The sequence below is a fragment of the Amyelois transitella genome, chromosome 6 (assembly GCF_032362555.1).
Source record: "Amyelois transitella isolate CPQ chromosome 6, ilAmyTran1.1, whole genome shotgun sequence".
NCBI lineage: Eukaryota > Metazoa > Arthropoda > Insecta > Lepidoptera > Pyralidae > Amyelois > Amyelois transitella.
The window spans coordinates 4,536,462-4,552,472 of record NC_083509.1 but is presented as its reverse complement, the minus strand read 5'-3'; the positions used below and the strand labels follow the sequence as shown (position 1 = coordinate 4,552,472).

At 32.4% G+C, this 16,011-nt stretch overlaps 2 protein-coding genes across 2 annotated transcripts; one reads left to right on the top strand and one right to left on the bottom strand.

The window, feature by feature from the left end:
* Positions 1-215: 215 nt before the first annotated feature.
* LOC106131257 (golgin subfamily B member 1) lies at positions 216-13,328 on the bottom strand. Its single transcript, XM_013330280.2, has 10 exons — positions 13,005-13,328; positions 12,647-12,788; positions 11,976-12,092; positions 11,459-11,619; positions 11,188-11,386; positions 9,774-10,946; positions 9,587-9,694; positions 2,424-8,883; positions 1,793-1,947; positions 216-1,567 (listed from the first exon to the last, which is right to left on the bottom strand). The coding sequence occupies exons 1-10, from the start codon at positions 13,125-13,127 to the stop codon at positions 1,488-1,490; spliced, it is 8,718 nt and encodes a 2,905-aa protein (XP_013185734.2). The 5' UTR covers positions 13,128-13,328; the 3' UTR covers positions 216-1,487.
* A 278-nt stretch (positions 13,329-13,606) lies between these two features.
* LOC106131318 (large ribosomal subunit protein bL28m) lies at positions 13,607-16,009 on the top strand. The gene is made up of 5 exons (XM_013330385.2): positions 13,607-13,743; positions 13,858-14,125; positions 14,404-14,723; positions 14,954-15,135; positions 15,747-16,009. The coding sequence occupies exons 1-5, from the start codon at positions 13,723-13,725 to the stop codon at positions 15,802-15,804; spliced, it is 849 nt and encodes a 282-aa protein (XP_013185839.1). The 5' UTR covers positions 13,607-13,722; the 3' UTR covers positions 15,805-16,009.
* Positions 16,010-16,011: the final 2 nt, after the last annotated feature.

The following is a 16,011-nucleotide window of genomic DNA, read 5'->3' as shown; positions in this document are numbered from 1 at the left end:
TAAAAAGTCTTGAGTAAAAGTCATAACTATTCTACTATTTCTCTGAAAACTACACTTAGACAACTGAATGTATGTCTAGCTTGTGTCCGGTCTAGCCTGGACCATGATGCACGAGTGGGAAAATAAAATACATAAAGGGTGAGTTCATGTCAAGGAGGGCGCGACCGGTCCAAACATTAGGACGATGAAGATTCACCAATAATAAAACAAAAATATATATGGAAACGTTGTTTAATGAAAAACAAATTTACAGTGTCATATACAGGGACCCTTATCCAGTATGGACCCAATAATATATATACAATAAACAATTATGAATAAAAAATAATAATCAATAACATTTACATACACTTGGTAATGAACCAGAAGACGCCTCGGTTTCTGTTATTAACATATTTTAGAACCGCAAGTGGTTTATTTACTTTCAAAACAAAATTACAATTAAATACACTTATAGCTAAATTGATAAAACAAATAATTTTTAACCTTGATTAAATTCATAAGATAGTTTTTAAATAAAACAAAATTTGCAGAAAAGGATATAATAGACAAAAGGATGTATATTCTAGTCATTGAACTAAATTATACATTTTACAGGAATGCATAGGTTCAGAAAAAGTCGTCCGTTCGTTTTTGTCGCAGACATTTAGTTCGACAGCTGAATTAAGATATGAAATGCCGCAGAAATTTCAATAGAAAGTTTAAAGCCGAATTCATAATAAAGTTACTTATTTTTATCCTCAAAATTTAGAAGTGATTATAACTGCAAAGGAATGCCTATTGTGATACCTACTTAATTTAAAGAAAATAAAAAATATTAATGAAAATAGGTACATAGCATGACAATGACAGCCTATCGCTAAATATCTAATGTGGACAAATGAAGGCGGTCCACAATTCATGAGATGTTCCCTAAACATTTCAAAATTGTGTCGTTGGTGGTGGATAGTGGAACTTTAAATGCAATTCCCTATTTATTAATTATAATTGGATAGTTATAATACCAACCAATAAGAATAACATTATTAAGGCATACCCGGAACACACAGTTTGCTGGGCGTCAATTCTACAACTACTTATACTTTAATATTATACCCGATAAATAACACACATTTAGCTAGCCCCAATGTTAGTTCGAGTCTTATTATGTGTTATGAGATACTTACTTAACGTTATTATATTTTATAGTAAAAACATAAATATCAAAGACCCGGACCAAACAGAAAAAGTACTTTAATGTCACACTATTGGTATTTCATTTTAATTATATTTCAATCAAAATTACTTAGTAGCAAAAGTATACCATTTAACAAACTGTGATTTTAGAGTTGTAGATTTAGGTAGGTAGTAGAGGAGCTTTCATGGAAAAAATCGAACAATGCAAAATCAATTATCTAACGGAATCTTATGTGATAGTTTGTTTAGATCAGTAGTTTTTGCAAAATTGACACCCTGAAACTTTGTTTCAAAATGCGGAGCTCCTACACTCACATATGGACGACTTTAGGTGTACTCTTTCCTCGAAGCCAATTCAGCAGCACTGTGGAAGTGCTCTGGGAATCTCGAGCTAAAAACAGAAAAGAAATCAATTGTTGAAGTTAATAACTAAATAAAAAAAATTATAATAAAGAACATAAGACTCGTATTAAATAAGCAAAATTAAATATTTTTTTAACAATTTAAACCAATAGCAGCAATAGCGCCCCTACGCCACATATAGAATACACAACAAATAGCAATTCTTATAGCCTGATTTTCACCAATACAAAATATAAGTTACAATTTTCCTTACAGAGTGTGTGGTGCGCCTGTGCCAGTTGTTCCCGTGCCTCGGGCGGGAGATGCTCCACGTCTCGTTGCATCAGCCTCAGCCCGAGCTGCCGCTGCTCACTGTCCTGCCGCAGTCTCACGTCGCGACTGTGCTTCACACTACGCAATTCTGATAGCCTGGTAAATAAGTTTCATGATTTTAATGCCATTTGAGACGACTATGTCAAAACATATTATTCTCATTTTAGCCAATTCAAATAAAAGCTTACATACATGTATACCTATTATCACGTCTATATCCCTTGCGGGGTAGGCAGAGCCATATATCTTGAAAAGACTGAAAGGCCACGTTCAGCTGTATGGCTTTATAAATAATAGCTTATTATAAAAAAAAATTTTCCCACACATTTAATGCAACACATTATTCATAAAATTATCGTTGTCCTGTTTAAAGTCATAATAAAAAGCGATAGTTATTATGATGAGAAAGGTCCCTGCAGGGTTGGTATTCAAGAATTTTTGCCTGGAAAAAATTGCATTTTGCAAATCAACTAAATACACTTGTTAGTAATGTTTTTCTTATGTGCAATAAAGGAAATTTCATTCCATAATTTATACTTTTTTTTATTGTTGTTAGTAATTCTTAAACTTACTTTGCTTGTAGTTTAGGTTTGTCTCCGTCCACATCACTTATACTGCTACTGCGCGAGGACTGTCCGCGGTGTATGTCCACAAACTGCTGCTCTCTTTCCAATGAGAAGCTGGGTAACTCCGAGACTGTTTCTTGGCTAGAATCCAGAGAGTCGTCTACACCTGCTGCTTTGCACCTGGATTTGAGTTCCTCATTTGAACGAAGGCTATCAGATAAACGCAACTGTAAAGTGTCCCTTTCTTCTAGCAATTGCGTAAGTTCCATAGTAAGTTCCTCACAGCGCACATCACGTTGGTGCAACATATACAAGGCGAGGTCCAGTTCTGCTCTAGGAACAGCATCAAGTAATTCTTTATCCAAATCTTCCTCAGCTGTTTTGCTATCGGTACCCGGTTTCGTGTCTGATGCAAATGTTACATGTTTCTCGATTTTGCCCGCCGACAATCTTATTATATTTTGTAATTTAGATAATTCATCATTTAACGTTACTATCTCTACTTCCTGGCTTTCTAATGCTAATTGCATTTCTGCAGTGCTACTTGATTGTTCTTCTAACAATTGCTTCAATTCTACAATATGTTTGTTTAAATTAGTACACTCTACTATTTTTTCGTTTAAGGCTTCTGTCAAACTTTCCTTGTCGGCTTCTAGCTCTTTCTGTTTACTTTCATAGTGATTTGTATTTTCATGTAACTTCAATCGCAAGATTGCTAATTCCGATTCTTTTTCATATGTGATATCTTCAACTTTCTTTTCGTATTCTATTAGTTGTTTTCTAACATTCTCAAACTCTTCATTTCTTTGGGATAAATTATGTGTGTACTCTAAAGTTTTTTGGTATATTTCACTATCTTTTAGTTTAATTTCATTTGACAATTCTGTAATTTTCCTTTCAGATTCCATTAATTTTGCGATATTATCTTCTAGTTGCTGATTCAATGTATCATTTTGAGTTTTGGCTGCAGTAAGTTCAGCCTGTATAAGTTCAAAACTATCTTCATATTCCTTTATAGACTGTTGATGATTGACCCTTAAATCTTGTACAAGCTTTTCATAGTCATCTTGTTGCGTAAGCAATTTATTATCTTGCATAATTTTTTCATCTTCCAGTTCTGAACGTTGCATATCTAACTGGTTCATAACTTCAGCATATTTGTCTTGCAAATTATGTAAATGTTCTTCTTTATCTTGTAATTTTGTCTGCAATGCATTGATTTGTTCTACCATAATCAATTTATTTGTTTCTTCTTGACTTGACGACTGTACACTATCAAGCAACTGTTCATATTTAGTTTCAGCAGCATTTAATTCAGCACGAAGCTCTTGTTCAGTTTTCTGAAAATCAGCCTCTCTCTGTGCTAAATGTTGTTTCCATAATTCAGAAATTTCAAAACCACGCTGGTCGACTGCACTAGCAATTGAAGATCGCAATTCCGTAACGGTTGACAGTAATTCGTCATTTTCAGTATTCAATTGCTTTATTTTACTATTTAATTCAAGTATTTCCTCTGGCAGAGCATTATCTGGACGAACAACGTTTTGAGATAATTTTGTATTTAATTCTGTAATCTTAATATCATAGTTTTTGCACAGTTCTTTGTAATTGTTAATCTGCTCTTCGCAAGAAGTATATTTTTCCAAAAGTTCCTTATTTATTACTTCAAGGTGCTGTTTTTCTTCTTGAATTTGAATAATCTGTTCTTGTATTGCATTATACTTTTCTATCAACAATAGTGAATCAGAGCCCTGTAAATCAATTTTATTGTGATTTTCATTCAATCGCATTTTAAGGGACTCTAAATCAGATGATAGTTGAGTAACTTTAATTTTTGCCTCGTGTTCTGAATAAGTTACTAAATCCAAATCTTTCTGCAATTGCAAAATCTTAGCAGCATTTTGAGTTAAATCACTTTCAAAGGCAGCCTGCATTTCATTCTTACTGGATTGAAGACTGTCATAATTCAATGCGATCTCTTTGCAATGTTTATCTAAATCATTGAGGTTTTTCTTTAGAAGTTCATTAGTATTTAATAGTTCGCTGTTGTCAGTCTGCAACTTCGCTATTAGCCTGTTCAAATTTTCGCAATTTTCACATTCCGATTTTCGATGTAATTGATTTAATTCGTTTTTTATTTCATCCTGCTTATTTCGAAGTTCTCTGTTTTCTGACATTAACTGATCAACCAATTGTTGCAATTCATCATTTTCTTTCTCTAGTTTTTCAATTTCTTCCTTGACTTCACTACTTTCGGCTGGATACGAACTTAAAGTTGATGGTTTGTGTTCTGGGGTACCTTTTGAATCCCACTGCATGGAAGATAATTTATCATTTACTTCTTTAAATTTAAATTTCCACAACTCTACTTCATTGTCCATTTTTTCTTTCATTTCCAAAAACCTATCATTTGCATTATTAAATACTTCGTTTTGCTTTCTTAAAGATTCTTTTTCTTTTTTCTCCTTGGCTAGATCTGCCTTAAGCTCATCTATACTTTTTTCTAATTCTTGAATATTTAGACGTAACTCATCTTCAATAGCTGAATCCAAGAATGAGGACTGAGACATTTGCTTGGATAGATTTAATTCTTTAGACAACCTGTCATTGATAGCTTTTAATTCTTTTAGTTTTTTCAATACCTTTAAAAGTTTGACATTATTAGCTTCGAGATCACTTTGGAGAGTCTCATTTTCTTTCTTTAACTGAAGAATTTGATCTTTAAGATGTGACACCCCTGGTATAACCACTTCAGAGTTTTCACTTTCTCCAAGGCCCCACCCTTCGTCTGAGTTAAAAGGATCAGCAAGTTCCTCAACAGATTCATCTTCACCTTTGTAGCAAAGATAACTTTTTTTTGGCACAATAATTGGTTCTATAAATTCATTGAGAATATCTGGCTGAGATGATGATTCTGATTGGAAATATTCTGAAATTTTCATGGCACTATTTTTGCTTTTGTTTTCTGGGTTTATATCTGTGACTATTTGGGATTCAAGAGAAGAAATGTCACATTCCTTAGGTTCTTCCTCACTCAAAGCTTCAATGGTAGAAGAAATTACCATACCTTCTGTTTTAGGAATATTCATTTCGAATGTCACACTTTTCTTGTCCTTCAATTCTTTAATGATATCATCCTTCTGCAACATCTGTTTATGCAACTGATCGTTATATTGCTTTATGTTGTTAAGCTCACAACGCATTTTTTCTATTTCATTATTAAGATCAGATATCTTACTCTCCAATAGACATGTGTTAGATACATTGCTACTTTGCAGTGTTAATATTTTGTTCTTGAGTTCGTATACTTCGTCATCTTTTCTGTTAAGTAAGCCATTTAAGTTGTTTATTTCTGTGATATACTGCTCTGTATAATCTGGTGGAACAACGTCATTTGAATTGCCAGATTTTTCGATAAGGTCATGATTTATTTTTGTCAATTCTTCCAAATTTATGTTGAGGTTTTCTATTTTATTTCTATAGTCTTGAAGTTTATGTTCCAGGCCCATGACATGTTCATTAATTTTTTCGTATTTTTCACTAAGCGCCTTCTTCTCTTTAAAAGCGTTTTCTATTTGCATGTTAAATTCAGTTTCTAATTCGTCTATATCCTGTTTTCGTTGCACCAACAATGTCTGATGTTCATGAGTCAGATTTTTCAAATTGGATTCGAGGGTATGAATTTGTGTTTGATATTTAATTATTTCCGCTTCGAACTCGTCAGTTTTGCTCGCCTTCTCCACCATTGTATTACAATGTTCTTGTATATCAGAAAGTGCTTTTTTAAGTCTTTGATTTTCTTCAGTTAAAAATTGAATCTTAAGATGCAATTCTTTATTGTCACTTTCAATTTCATGTAGCTGCTTTTCGACAACCCTATCGTGATCAATAAGAATGGCAAGACGGCTAATTAATTGGTCTTCCTGGTTTGAATACTCGCTGTAAGCTTTCTGCTTTTCACGTAGTTGGCTCCCTAACTGGTCCGCTTTCCGTTCAAGAGAGTGTCGTCTGTCTTCCATAGCTGAAATACCTTCCTCTAAACGACAAATGCGATTTTTGTGTTTTGCTATTTCAGACTCTAAAGTTTCAATAAATAAATCTCGTTCCTGAATCTTGGCGGTATGAGCAAATAATTGTTGATCCTGGATTTCAATTCTACTTAATAACTCATTGATTTCTTGCTGCTTATTATTTAAATCAGACTCAAGAGATGAAATCTTTGTTAATAAATTAAGGTTATTCTTTTCCTCAATTTCCTGTTCAACTAATTTATTTTGTAAAGCATTAACATGTGTTTTAAGGTTAGAATTTTCCTCTTGAGTAAAGTGTAATTCTTCAGTTGTTTTGGAAAAATTATCTTGAAGAACTCTAAGTTCCGTTTCTAATTCCATGACACCTTGGTATTTTTCATTTTCCAGTATTTTTTTCTGTGCCAGAAGTCTACTTATTTCTTCGTCGGCCAGTTTAACCTTTTCTTGTAAAGATGGCAGTGCCGATACTTGGATTAAAAACTGCTCTATTTGATCATTTTTCATGTCTAATTGTCTCTGAGTTTCGTTGAACTGATTTTCTAATTCAGTATACATTGTAGATTTTTTTTTTATAGTAAGAGCAAATTTCTTCAACTTTTCCATAAGTTCTTTATTTTTAGAGTCAACAACTTCACATTGTTCTTTATATTTATCTCTTTCAGACATAAATAATTGCTGTTCCTCTTTTATTCTTTTTAGTTCAGCGTCATTTTTCAAAATCAAATCTTCTATATCTTTATCTCTCTGTGATAAACTTGTACGCAATTTCTCATTTTCAATTGATTCTTTCCTTAACTGTAACTTTATTTCATGGATTTCTTCATCGCGCTCTTTCGCTTCGAGCATAACACTTGAAACTTCTTCTGTATATTTCTTCTGTTGAAGGTGTAATTCTTTAATTTGACCTTGTTTTTCAAGTAAAGTGTCTTGTATTTTTTTCAGTTCTATGTCTAAGTTTCCATTCTTGATTTCCAATGCATTTTTCATTGAAAGAAGTTGGAGTTTTTCTTCTTCTAAAGTTCTCATGTTTTCTTCATACTCCCCTAATTTTTTTTGGTAAGCACCAATTTGTTTATTTAATGATTTTACAAGTTCAGCATTGGGATCTTTTTGTTTCTCTTCTTCTAATAACTCGATAGTAGACTTCAGTTTCTGAGAAACGTCATTAAGTTTCGTGATTTGATTGATATATTCTGTCATTTCCTTGTCTTTTTGCTGTAGAGTATTATTATAGTTAAATACTTGTTTCTCATAATCGATTAACAAATTTTCTAATTCATTCACTCTTGCATCCCTCACATTGAGTGCAGTCGCATATTCGTGATGAACTTTTTGCAATTCGATTTGAAGGTCTTCATGCAAATTCTTATCAGTATCTTGGTTCTTAATTGAAGCATTTAATTTTGCTTTTAATTGCTGATTTTCTTCCATTAAGACATTAATTTTTACCTCCATAGATGATTTTTCTTGCATAAGTTCATGTTGTTTTTCTTGATTTTCCTCCAAAGACAATATTTTCATATGGCAATCGGCAATTTCAGCTTCTCTTTCCTTTATGGTATTCTTTAATTTAAGAATTTCTTTGGTTAGTTGTTTTACCGATTTACCTTTGGTTCCTTTATCACCAGATGATTTTTCATCTTGATGTTGTTCTGTACTCATATCAATTGATTCTTCCATGATACTAGGTTTAGGAATATCAATGGCTTCTTTTATAATATCAATTCTTTCATGTTTCAATTCATCAATTTGTTGGTTAAGAGCACTGTTTAAGGTAAGCAGTTCAGATTTTTCATTATTTAATAGCTCAATATTTGCTTGTAACGAATTACAATGACTAGTTAATTGCTCTATTTTACCAATCAACTGTTCATTTTCTATCTGGATTCTTGCCATTTTTTCCATTACTTCTTGTCGCTCATGCGTAAACAATTCAATTTTCTCGTTCAAATCATCACTTTGCTCTATTAAACTTTGGATTGTTTTTTGACCATTGTTTCCTTCACCGGGTTGCTTAAATTCATCATCCAGGGTTGTGTTAACTTTGCCCTTATTATATTCCTCAAGTTCTAGTTTTTCCTGAGTCGTTAACGATTCAACGATTTCAATAGATTCTGCTGAACTTACTTTTTCTGCACTCAATTTCTCAAGTTTATCAGTAAGGTCAATATTTTCTTGAATATAACTTTCCAACTTATGAAGAATCTCTTCTTTTTCCTCTTGTAAATGTTTTATCATTTCGTTCAACTGATCTTTGTCTAATTTAAGCTGTTCTACAATTAGTTCCAACTCTTTCTTGGATGCCATAAGGTGGTCAATTTGTTCTTCTAGTTGTACAGACTTCATTTCAGAACAAACTTGCTCATTTTGAAATTGTGACATATCTGCTAATTTATCTTCCATTTCAACATATTTTTGCTGCAGCATGTGGAGCTCTGAAGTAAAAAGTTACCGATAAGTGAGTGAATATTCACTATTTAGTTAAAAGACACAAAACAAAGAAAATGGTTGGGGATGTTTCCCAAAAATACAATTTCTATAAGAGGAATGTCATATGCCGAAGCCACGTCGCAGCTGATGATGGCTATTATTCTCCAAAATGACATTTGCTTTTTTAAAGTCTTAAATAAATAAATATAAATATTTACGGGACAAATTACACAGATTGAGTTAGCCTCGAAGTAAGTTGGAGACTTGTGTTACGAGATACAACGATATTTTATAATAAATACTTAGATAGATAAACATCCAAGACCCAGGCCAATCAGAAAAAGTTCTTTTCTCATCATGCCCTGGCCGGGATTCGAACCCGGCCCTCCGTTGTCACAGACAAGCGTTCTACCGCTGCGCCACAGATTTTTTCACAGACATTTGTCAATGATGCTTTGACAAATGATTCGTTTTATCCTTATGAAGAATGAAATCTTGAAGGTTGTCTTAGAAACAAGTGAGGGTTCCATAGGCAACCTTTTCAAAAGGTAAAAATCTAAAACAAATACTAGTGTGTTGGGGCTCAAAATATAAAGCAATTTTACTGTGATGGACAACTACGAAATCCTAAAATGCGCATGGTCCGAACATGTACTTGGCCAGATTATTAAGAATTAGATATTATGACATATTACAGTTAAGACATACCTTGTACAAGTTCAAATTTTTGTGTTTCTAACGTACTGATTGCTTTCAGTCTTGTTTCTGCCAAACCTTCCATCTCAACCATTTTTTTGTAAAGCTCACTGTCAGTCACTGTAAAAAAGATTATGTGAAATTATGTGTAAATTAACTAAATTTACACTCATTTGACGATAATTTATTTTATACTCACATCTGCCACTATCATAATCTACAAGATGTAGTTGTAAATTACCCTTTTCCTCTTCCAATTCAGCAATTTTTTGAGACAATTGATGTAATTCTTCACTAAGTCTCACAATCTCAGCATTAGCATCTGATACCTTACTGAAATTATCAATTGTCTTTTGCATTTGTTTAATTTTCAACTTATTATTGGATTTAACTTTTATCATATTTTTGTTTGCAGTGTCAATGTCTGCATTAAGCGTATCAATTTGTTGCTGAGCGCATCTCAGTTTGTCTTCAAGATCAGTGACATCCTGTGACTGACTAGCTTTAGTTACATCAAGTTCTGATTCCCCTTGAACAAACTTTGATTCCAATTTTTCAATGTTTTCAGTTATAGTACCAAAATCCACAGTATCATTTTTAGGCTCCTTTTGTACATTTTGAAGTTTCTCAATAATAGCTTCTTTTTCCAAATTTGAAGATTTTAACTCGTTAACCAATAAATCTTTTTGGGATATTATATACTCTTTGTCTAAAATTTCTTTGTTGAGTGACTTTACTAACATTTCAAATTTGGTTACTTCATTTTTAAATGTTTTTTTATCAGTTTCTTGAGGTATTGATTCGGAAGACAAGTTACTCCAAGGGGATTTCATTTTGGCAGCTACATTTTTTCCTTTTCGGCTTAGCAGAGGGCTTCCCTTTTTCATAGAAGAACTAGTTGCTGGTGATTTTTGTTCACTTATTGTAGCCAACTTATTCTCAAGTTCTTTGTTAGTCTTTCTTATCTGACAGTTAAGATCTTCCAATAGCTCAATTTTCTTGGAGAGTTCCACCATACTTGTTATTTCTTTTGATCCTTTTTCTTCTTCAATATCGTCTATTTCTTTCAATGAAGATTTTTCTGTTTGTACTTTTGACAAGTTTTCTATAGTAGCCATAAGATTTTCAATCTCTTTATTTTTAAGTTCCAATTTTTCAGCTAATTTTGAATGAGCCACACTTATTTCAAACCGTGAGTTTTCTAGAATAGTGTTTGCTTCCTCCAGGTGTTTAAGCTTTTCGTCTTTTAATTCAATTTCCTTCAATAATTTCTGCTTCTCTTCTTTCCATTCAGACTCCATAGATATGAAATTTTCTTGCATTTTAGTCATTTGTTGCCTTGTATCTTCAAGTAATGCCATAGAGTCTTTGTCTGAAAAAAATATATATTATTTAAATTACAAATAATTATTTCCTCTTTAAAAATATTGTTAAACCAATATGGTGCATTAATCCATAATATTAATATTATATTATATTTGCTCAACATGTTCATGATGTTTCTAATACATATGTATTTTATAATGGGTGATAAAGATAATTTGTATTGTATTGTATATGTAGGTAATTTTTAATTTAAATTTAATTTTGTAAGAACAAATATGAAGTCTTACCTTTTTTACTCAAACTATCTGACATCAAACTTGTTGCCATATTCTTTGCTTCAATAATTTGGTCCTTCTCATTAATTTTTTCCTGCAAATCTAATATTGTTGTTTCCATTACTTTCATCTTCACTTGCAATATGTTTAACATGTTTTCTTTCTCTTTTACTGTATTTATAATTTGAATTAAATCTGTATTATCAGAAGTCTGAAAAATAGAGAATAAGTGTTTATGTACTGTCAAAATTTATTTCTGAGAATTTTATTGAATTTTGTTTACCTTTTTTACTTCTGCCTTTATATCTGCTATGGACTCTTTTCTACTAGCAGTAGATTTTATTGCTATTGGTCTTTTACTAATTTCCTTATATTGCTTAATTCTCTCCATTAGTAGTTCTTTTTGCTTCAAAGTATTTGCTAAACTTTCACTAATACCAGGTACTGTAACAAATATTTGTAATTATTGTTCTAAGTACTTTAACAAATATTTTATGAATCAGAAAAGAAAGTATTTTAGCCTTGCATAATTATCTATATATAATTGGATAATTATCCAAGGCTAAAATACTTTCTTTTCTGGATGTTCCCATGCCCTATATAACTAAAATAAATCAGTTTAGTCAAGATAAAAAGATCAATATAAAGGCAAATGGATTTCATTGTAAAAAGTCTATTTTGCTTAGGCAATTTTTATTATATTCATTTGAATTGCAAGTAATTTTCTCCTAAAAGGTAATTCAAAAAGACATCTGTCACAGGTTAATTAAGGGGAAAATGTTGTACAAAAAAAAACTTACTATTTAAGGCCTCTTTAACAGACAAAGTTGTAGAAGTATCGGTTGCTACAGAATAACCAGTTCTCTCACTCACGGTGGATGCCATTTCTGATGCAGTATCCCCTGCATCATCATCTTCTGAAAGATTTAAAAATGGCACAATATAAGTAATTACTACAAAATTTCACTATATCTTATTTACAGCATCATCATCCTTTGAAACATAATTACACTGTGAATGTGCAGTTTCTGGCAATTTAATGTATAATCATGATTCTGATGATGATGATGAATAAGTTAAAGATTACAAACGGGAAAAAGGGAATCATTAGTATGTATGGTCATTGACATTTTTGGGCTCCACCTTAGAGGTGAGGCTGCCACTGGGAACAAGGCTAGGATGATAATGATGACAGATGGTGTTTCAGTTTTCTTTGTTTTGTACATCTATTCTTTTGAACTGATTTCAAATTTATTACAACTGATATATGATAAAGTAAGTATATCATGAAGTAATATAATTTTGATTGATACAATATATATATTTTATATTTATTTATCTTCCAAGTCATATCACTCTTGATAGATGGTGGTCCTAATTGTTTATCAGTCGACAGGTATAGTGACAAGTTCGCCATCCCTGTCAAACCCCATAATATTGATAGGAAACTAGTTATAACAAGTCCACTTACCAAATGGTCGACCAAGTAGCTCTGCAGTTGCTTTTCGGTGTTCTTTGATGCGTTTCGAAACAAGAGCTGCATTTTCTAAGGCTTTTTGGGCCCTTTCAAACTTTAATTGTCTATCAGATGATGTAGTTATACGCTGTGAAGTCTGTAATAAATATCCATATGGTACTTAGATTGATATGTCTAATCAAAACAATATCAAACTCAAACAATAAGAAATAATCTAGAAAGTTAGATAAATGATGAAAAAATAAGAAGTTAATAGAACTCGTGAGTAAGATTGAGAAGTAACTGAAGGACAAAACGATCGACGACCTTGAGGTATTGGACCTCCACTTAGTAGTAGATAGTAGTTTTGTACCTTTGCTGTTCTAACACTTCCACTTGGACTCGCTATTTCACTGATGGACACTGCTATGGAGCTATCGATATTATCTGATTTGTCCTCGTCCTGAGGACTATCGACCTTTTTATTATCCGACATTGTTCGTTACACTCGGCAAACATGTATGCAAAAAATATGATTCACTTTTTACACTTCAGGTTTACCGAATTTTAATTAGAAATCAAATTACTGCCAGGAATTGAAGATATGAAGGTACAATTAACATTATTTTTATCCACTGACCACCACTTTAACATTTGCATTTGTTGCAATTTGCAATGTTGAAATATTAGCTGTCATTGTCATTGTTTTATCCACATCATCCATTAATATTTTTAAACGTTATTGCACAGGCATTAAAAACTTAAAGCCTCTACGCGACGCTAAATATAATTAAATGAACGCTCTAAGGTTATAAAGGCGACCGACTGGCAAAATTTGTTTGCAACTTGCCTACTTAGCAATTTGTTTCCGCGGGGACCAAGTGATTGGTACAAACATAGAATTTATAAGATGTGAAATGAAGAGCCTTCAAAATTCTATTAAAAAATATAGTTAAGCAATATCAATCAATGTCACACACATCAAATCAAAAAAATAACCTGGTTACTGGTTTGTCAAATTTTGTAGACACTAAAATTAATTTGGTATTATTATATATTTTATGGTTGCAGCAATTTAAATAGAATAATAAATGGCATCATCGCGACTCCAGGTGAGGATTTAATCGTTCTTATCATAACTAAAAAAAATAATATATTTACTGTAATTTAATCTACTCGATCATTTTGTTTGAGACGACCTCTATGTATGCGTAATACTCTTTCAGGCTACTGCGCGTCATCTATCAAAAACTTTTAAGAGAAAAGGTAGATTTGAAATAGGTATAGCATCAGAGTTGCCTCAAGCCTATAAGAAGTTTTGGCGCGAGTGGAAAGTACTCAAACCAGCTGCTGTCCACTTTGTACCTCAAGAAGGCAAGTGGAAGCGTGATGAGCTGACTGGAGAGACATTTCCGATTCAAAACATACCAATTCCACTGAAATACCCTGCTGAAGTCCATGATGGAATATGGGGTGGTGAGGCTGTAGTCAAAGGTAAGTATATTTATGTTCTGTTTTTGTATTAATTAGTTAAATGTTTATATTTTCTTTTACATATTTGATTTGGAAATTAGATCAATTATGGTTAGCTGTTAATGAGTATATGTTAATTAACACTTACAAACCAATTATAAATTTCATCATTATATGTATATTCTTAAAACAATTTAATACCTTTTTATTATTAATTCACTTAACCTTTTATTTTCAAATTAATTTCAAACTTTCCACACTTCAAAGACAAAATTTAACAAACTATATATTTATCTCAGGTTTTCAGAAACGTGATACTCGCCGACGCAGAGTACCACACTACTGGGTGCCAGTTCTAAAGAGAACTGTTGTAAAGTCTGAAGTGTTGAACACTCATCTGTCGGTTACCGTCACTGACCGGACCATAAGCCTTATCAATGATCATTATGGATTTGACCATTATTTGCTCAAGACACCAGCCTGCGACTTAGTGTCAATGTTGGCATTGAAGCTTAAGAAGCAAATACTAACTGAACTTATGAATGGGTGCCCAAGATATGCACATGATGCTCAGAAACAAAAAGAAATTTATGAAGAATACAAAACATATTTGACATCAGTATGTACCTTATTTTTGAATACATTTTGTAGGATAAGACAATCTTAAAATCTAATATTTTTCCTATAAATACAGATTTATGCAGTAATGCAATATTAAGAATTTTAGACTTTATTAGTGCTTGTAATAATGAAACTAGAAAAATTCATCTTACATATAATTTTTTTTAAATTATAGAAAAAAATTTCTAGCACTGCTAAGCAGATTTATTTTAATTTTGTAATTTTTAGTACACGCCTGAAGAAATTGAGTGGTATGGGTTAACCTGGTATGAAGCACTTACTAAAGTGGCCAAGCAAAAGGAGGCTGCCAACAAACCAGTTCCTCTAAAGAATGTGTACAGGAAGAACCTTGTGGAAAAGTTGAAAGCAGCAGGTATCGAGGGTAGCTCTACGTCTGCTGATGATATAACGTGAGTACAAAACCTATGCTTTTCTTCTTACACAAATAGTAAAAAGCCAATCGAGGCCTTTCCCTTGGTTGGCTTTTACTATCTGCTCCAATGACTTGTCACTATCTGAACCACAATTCCATTTCTTAGCTTTCCAGCTAAATATTATAGCCCCAAGTCTATTTAAAACATAAAGTATGGTCTTAACCCTGATTGCGACCCACAGTAGGAGTTAGGTTTCCTCTAACCATGATCTTGTCTTATACATATAGTCACGTCTATATCCCTTGTGGGGTAGAGAGAGCAAACAGTCTTAAAAATACTGAAAGACCACATTCAGCTGTGTGGTTTCTTGGTGGACTTGTAACTCAAGTAGTGACAAGTTGCTAGCCCAATGCCTTAACAATATAGAATTTCTTATAATTTTTACTCACCAACATTAACAACTGGAGGATATATTCCGTATTTAAAAAACTTTTTCCCATTGGGGTAGGCAGAATATGGGTTTCCACTTGATATATTTCACTTGCTTGCTCTACACTCCCATTTTTGTTCTACAATTTTTCATTGTGTCCCTCTGGTCCTGTTTGTTTTGTATTAGTTCTCTAGTTTAAATTTGTTATTCATTACAGAAGCACCACATCGTGGCTCGCCAAAATGAACCCATTCGGGAAAAAAGACGAAGCTTAGCTGTTTTGCTCATGTAGTCAAATTGAGTTTGATTGGAAATGTATAAAATTGTTATGTTTTAGACAAAATGTTATATTGAATTAGATAGACATGTTTCTTTCATGTGGTAGAGTGTTTTGAATTATAAAGTTCCCTAATCCTTGTACATAGGTTCTTATACAGAAGGTGGCATAAAACAGTTGCGTAAATATAAACTAAAAAACGATG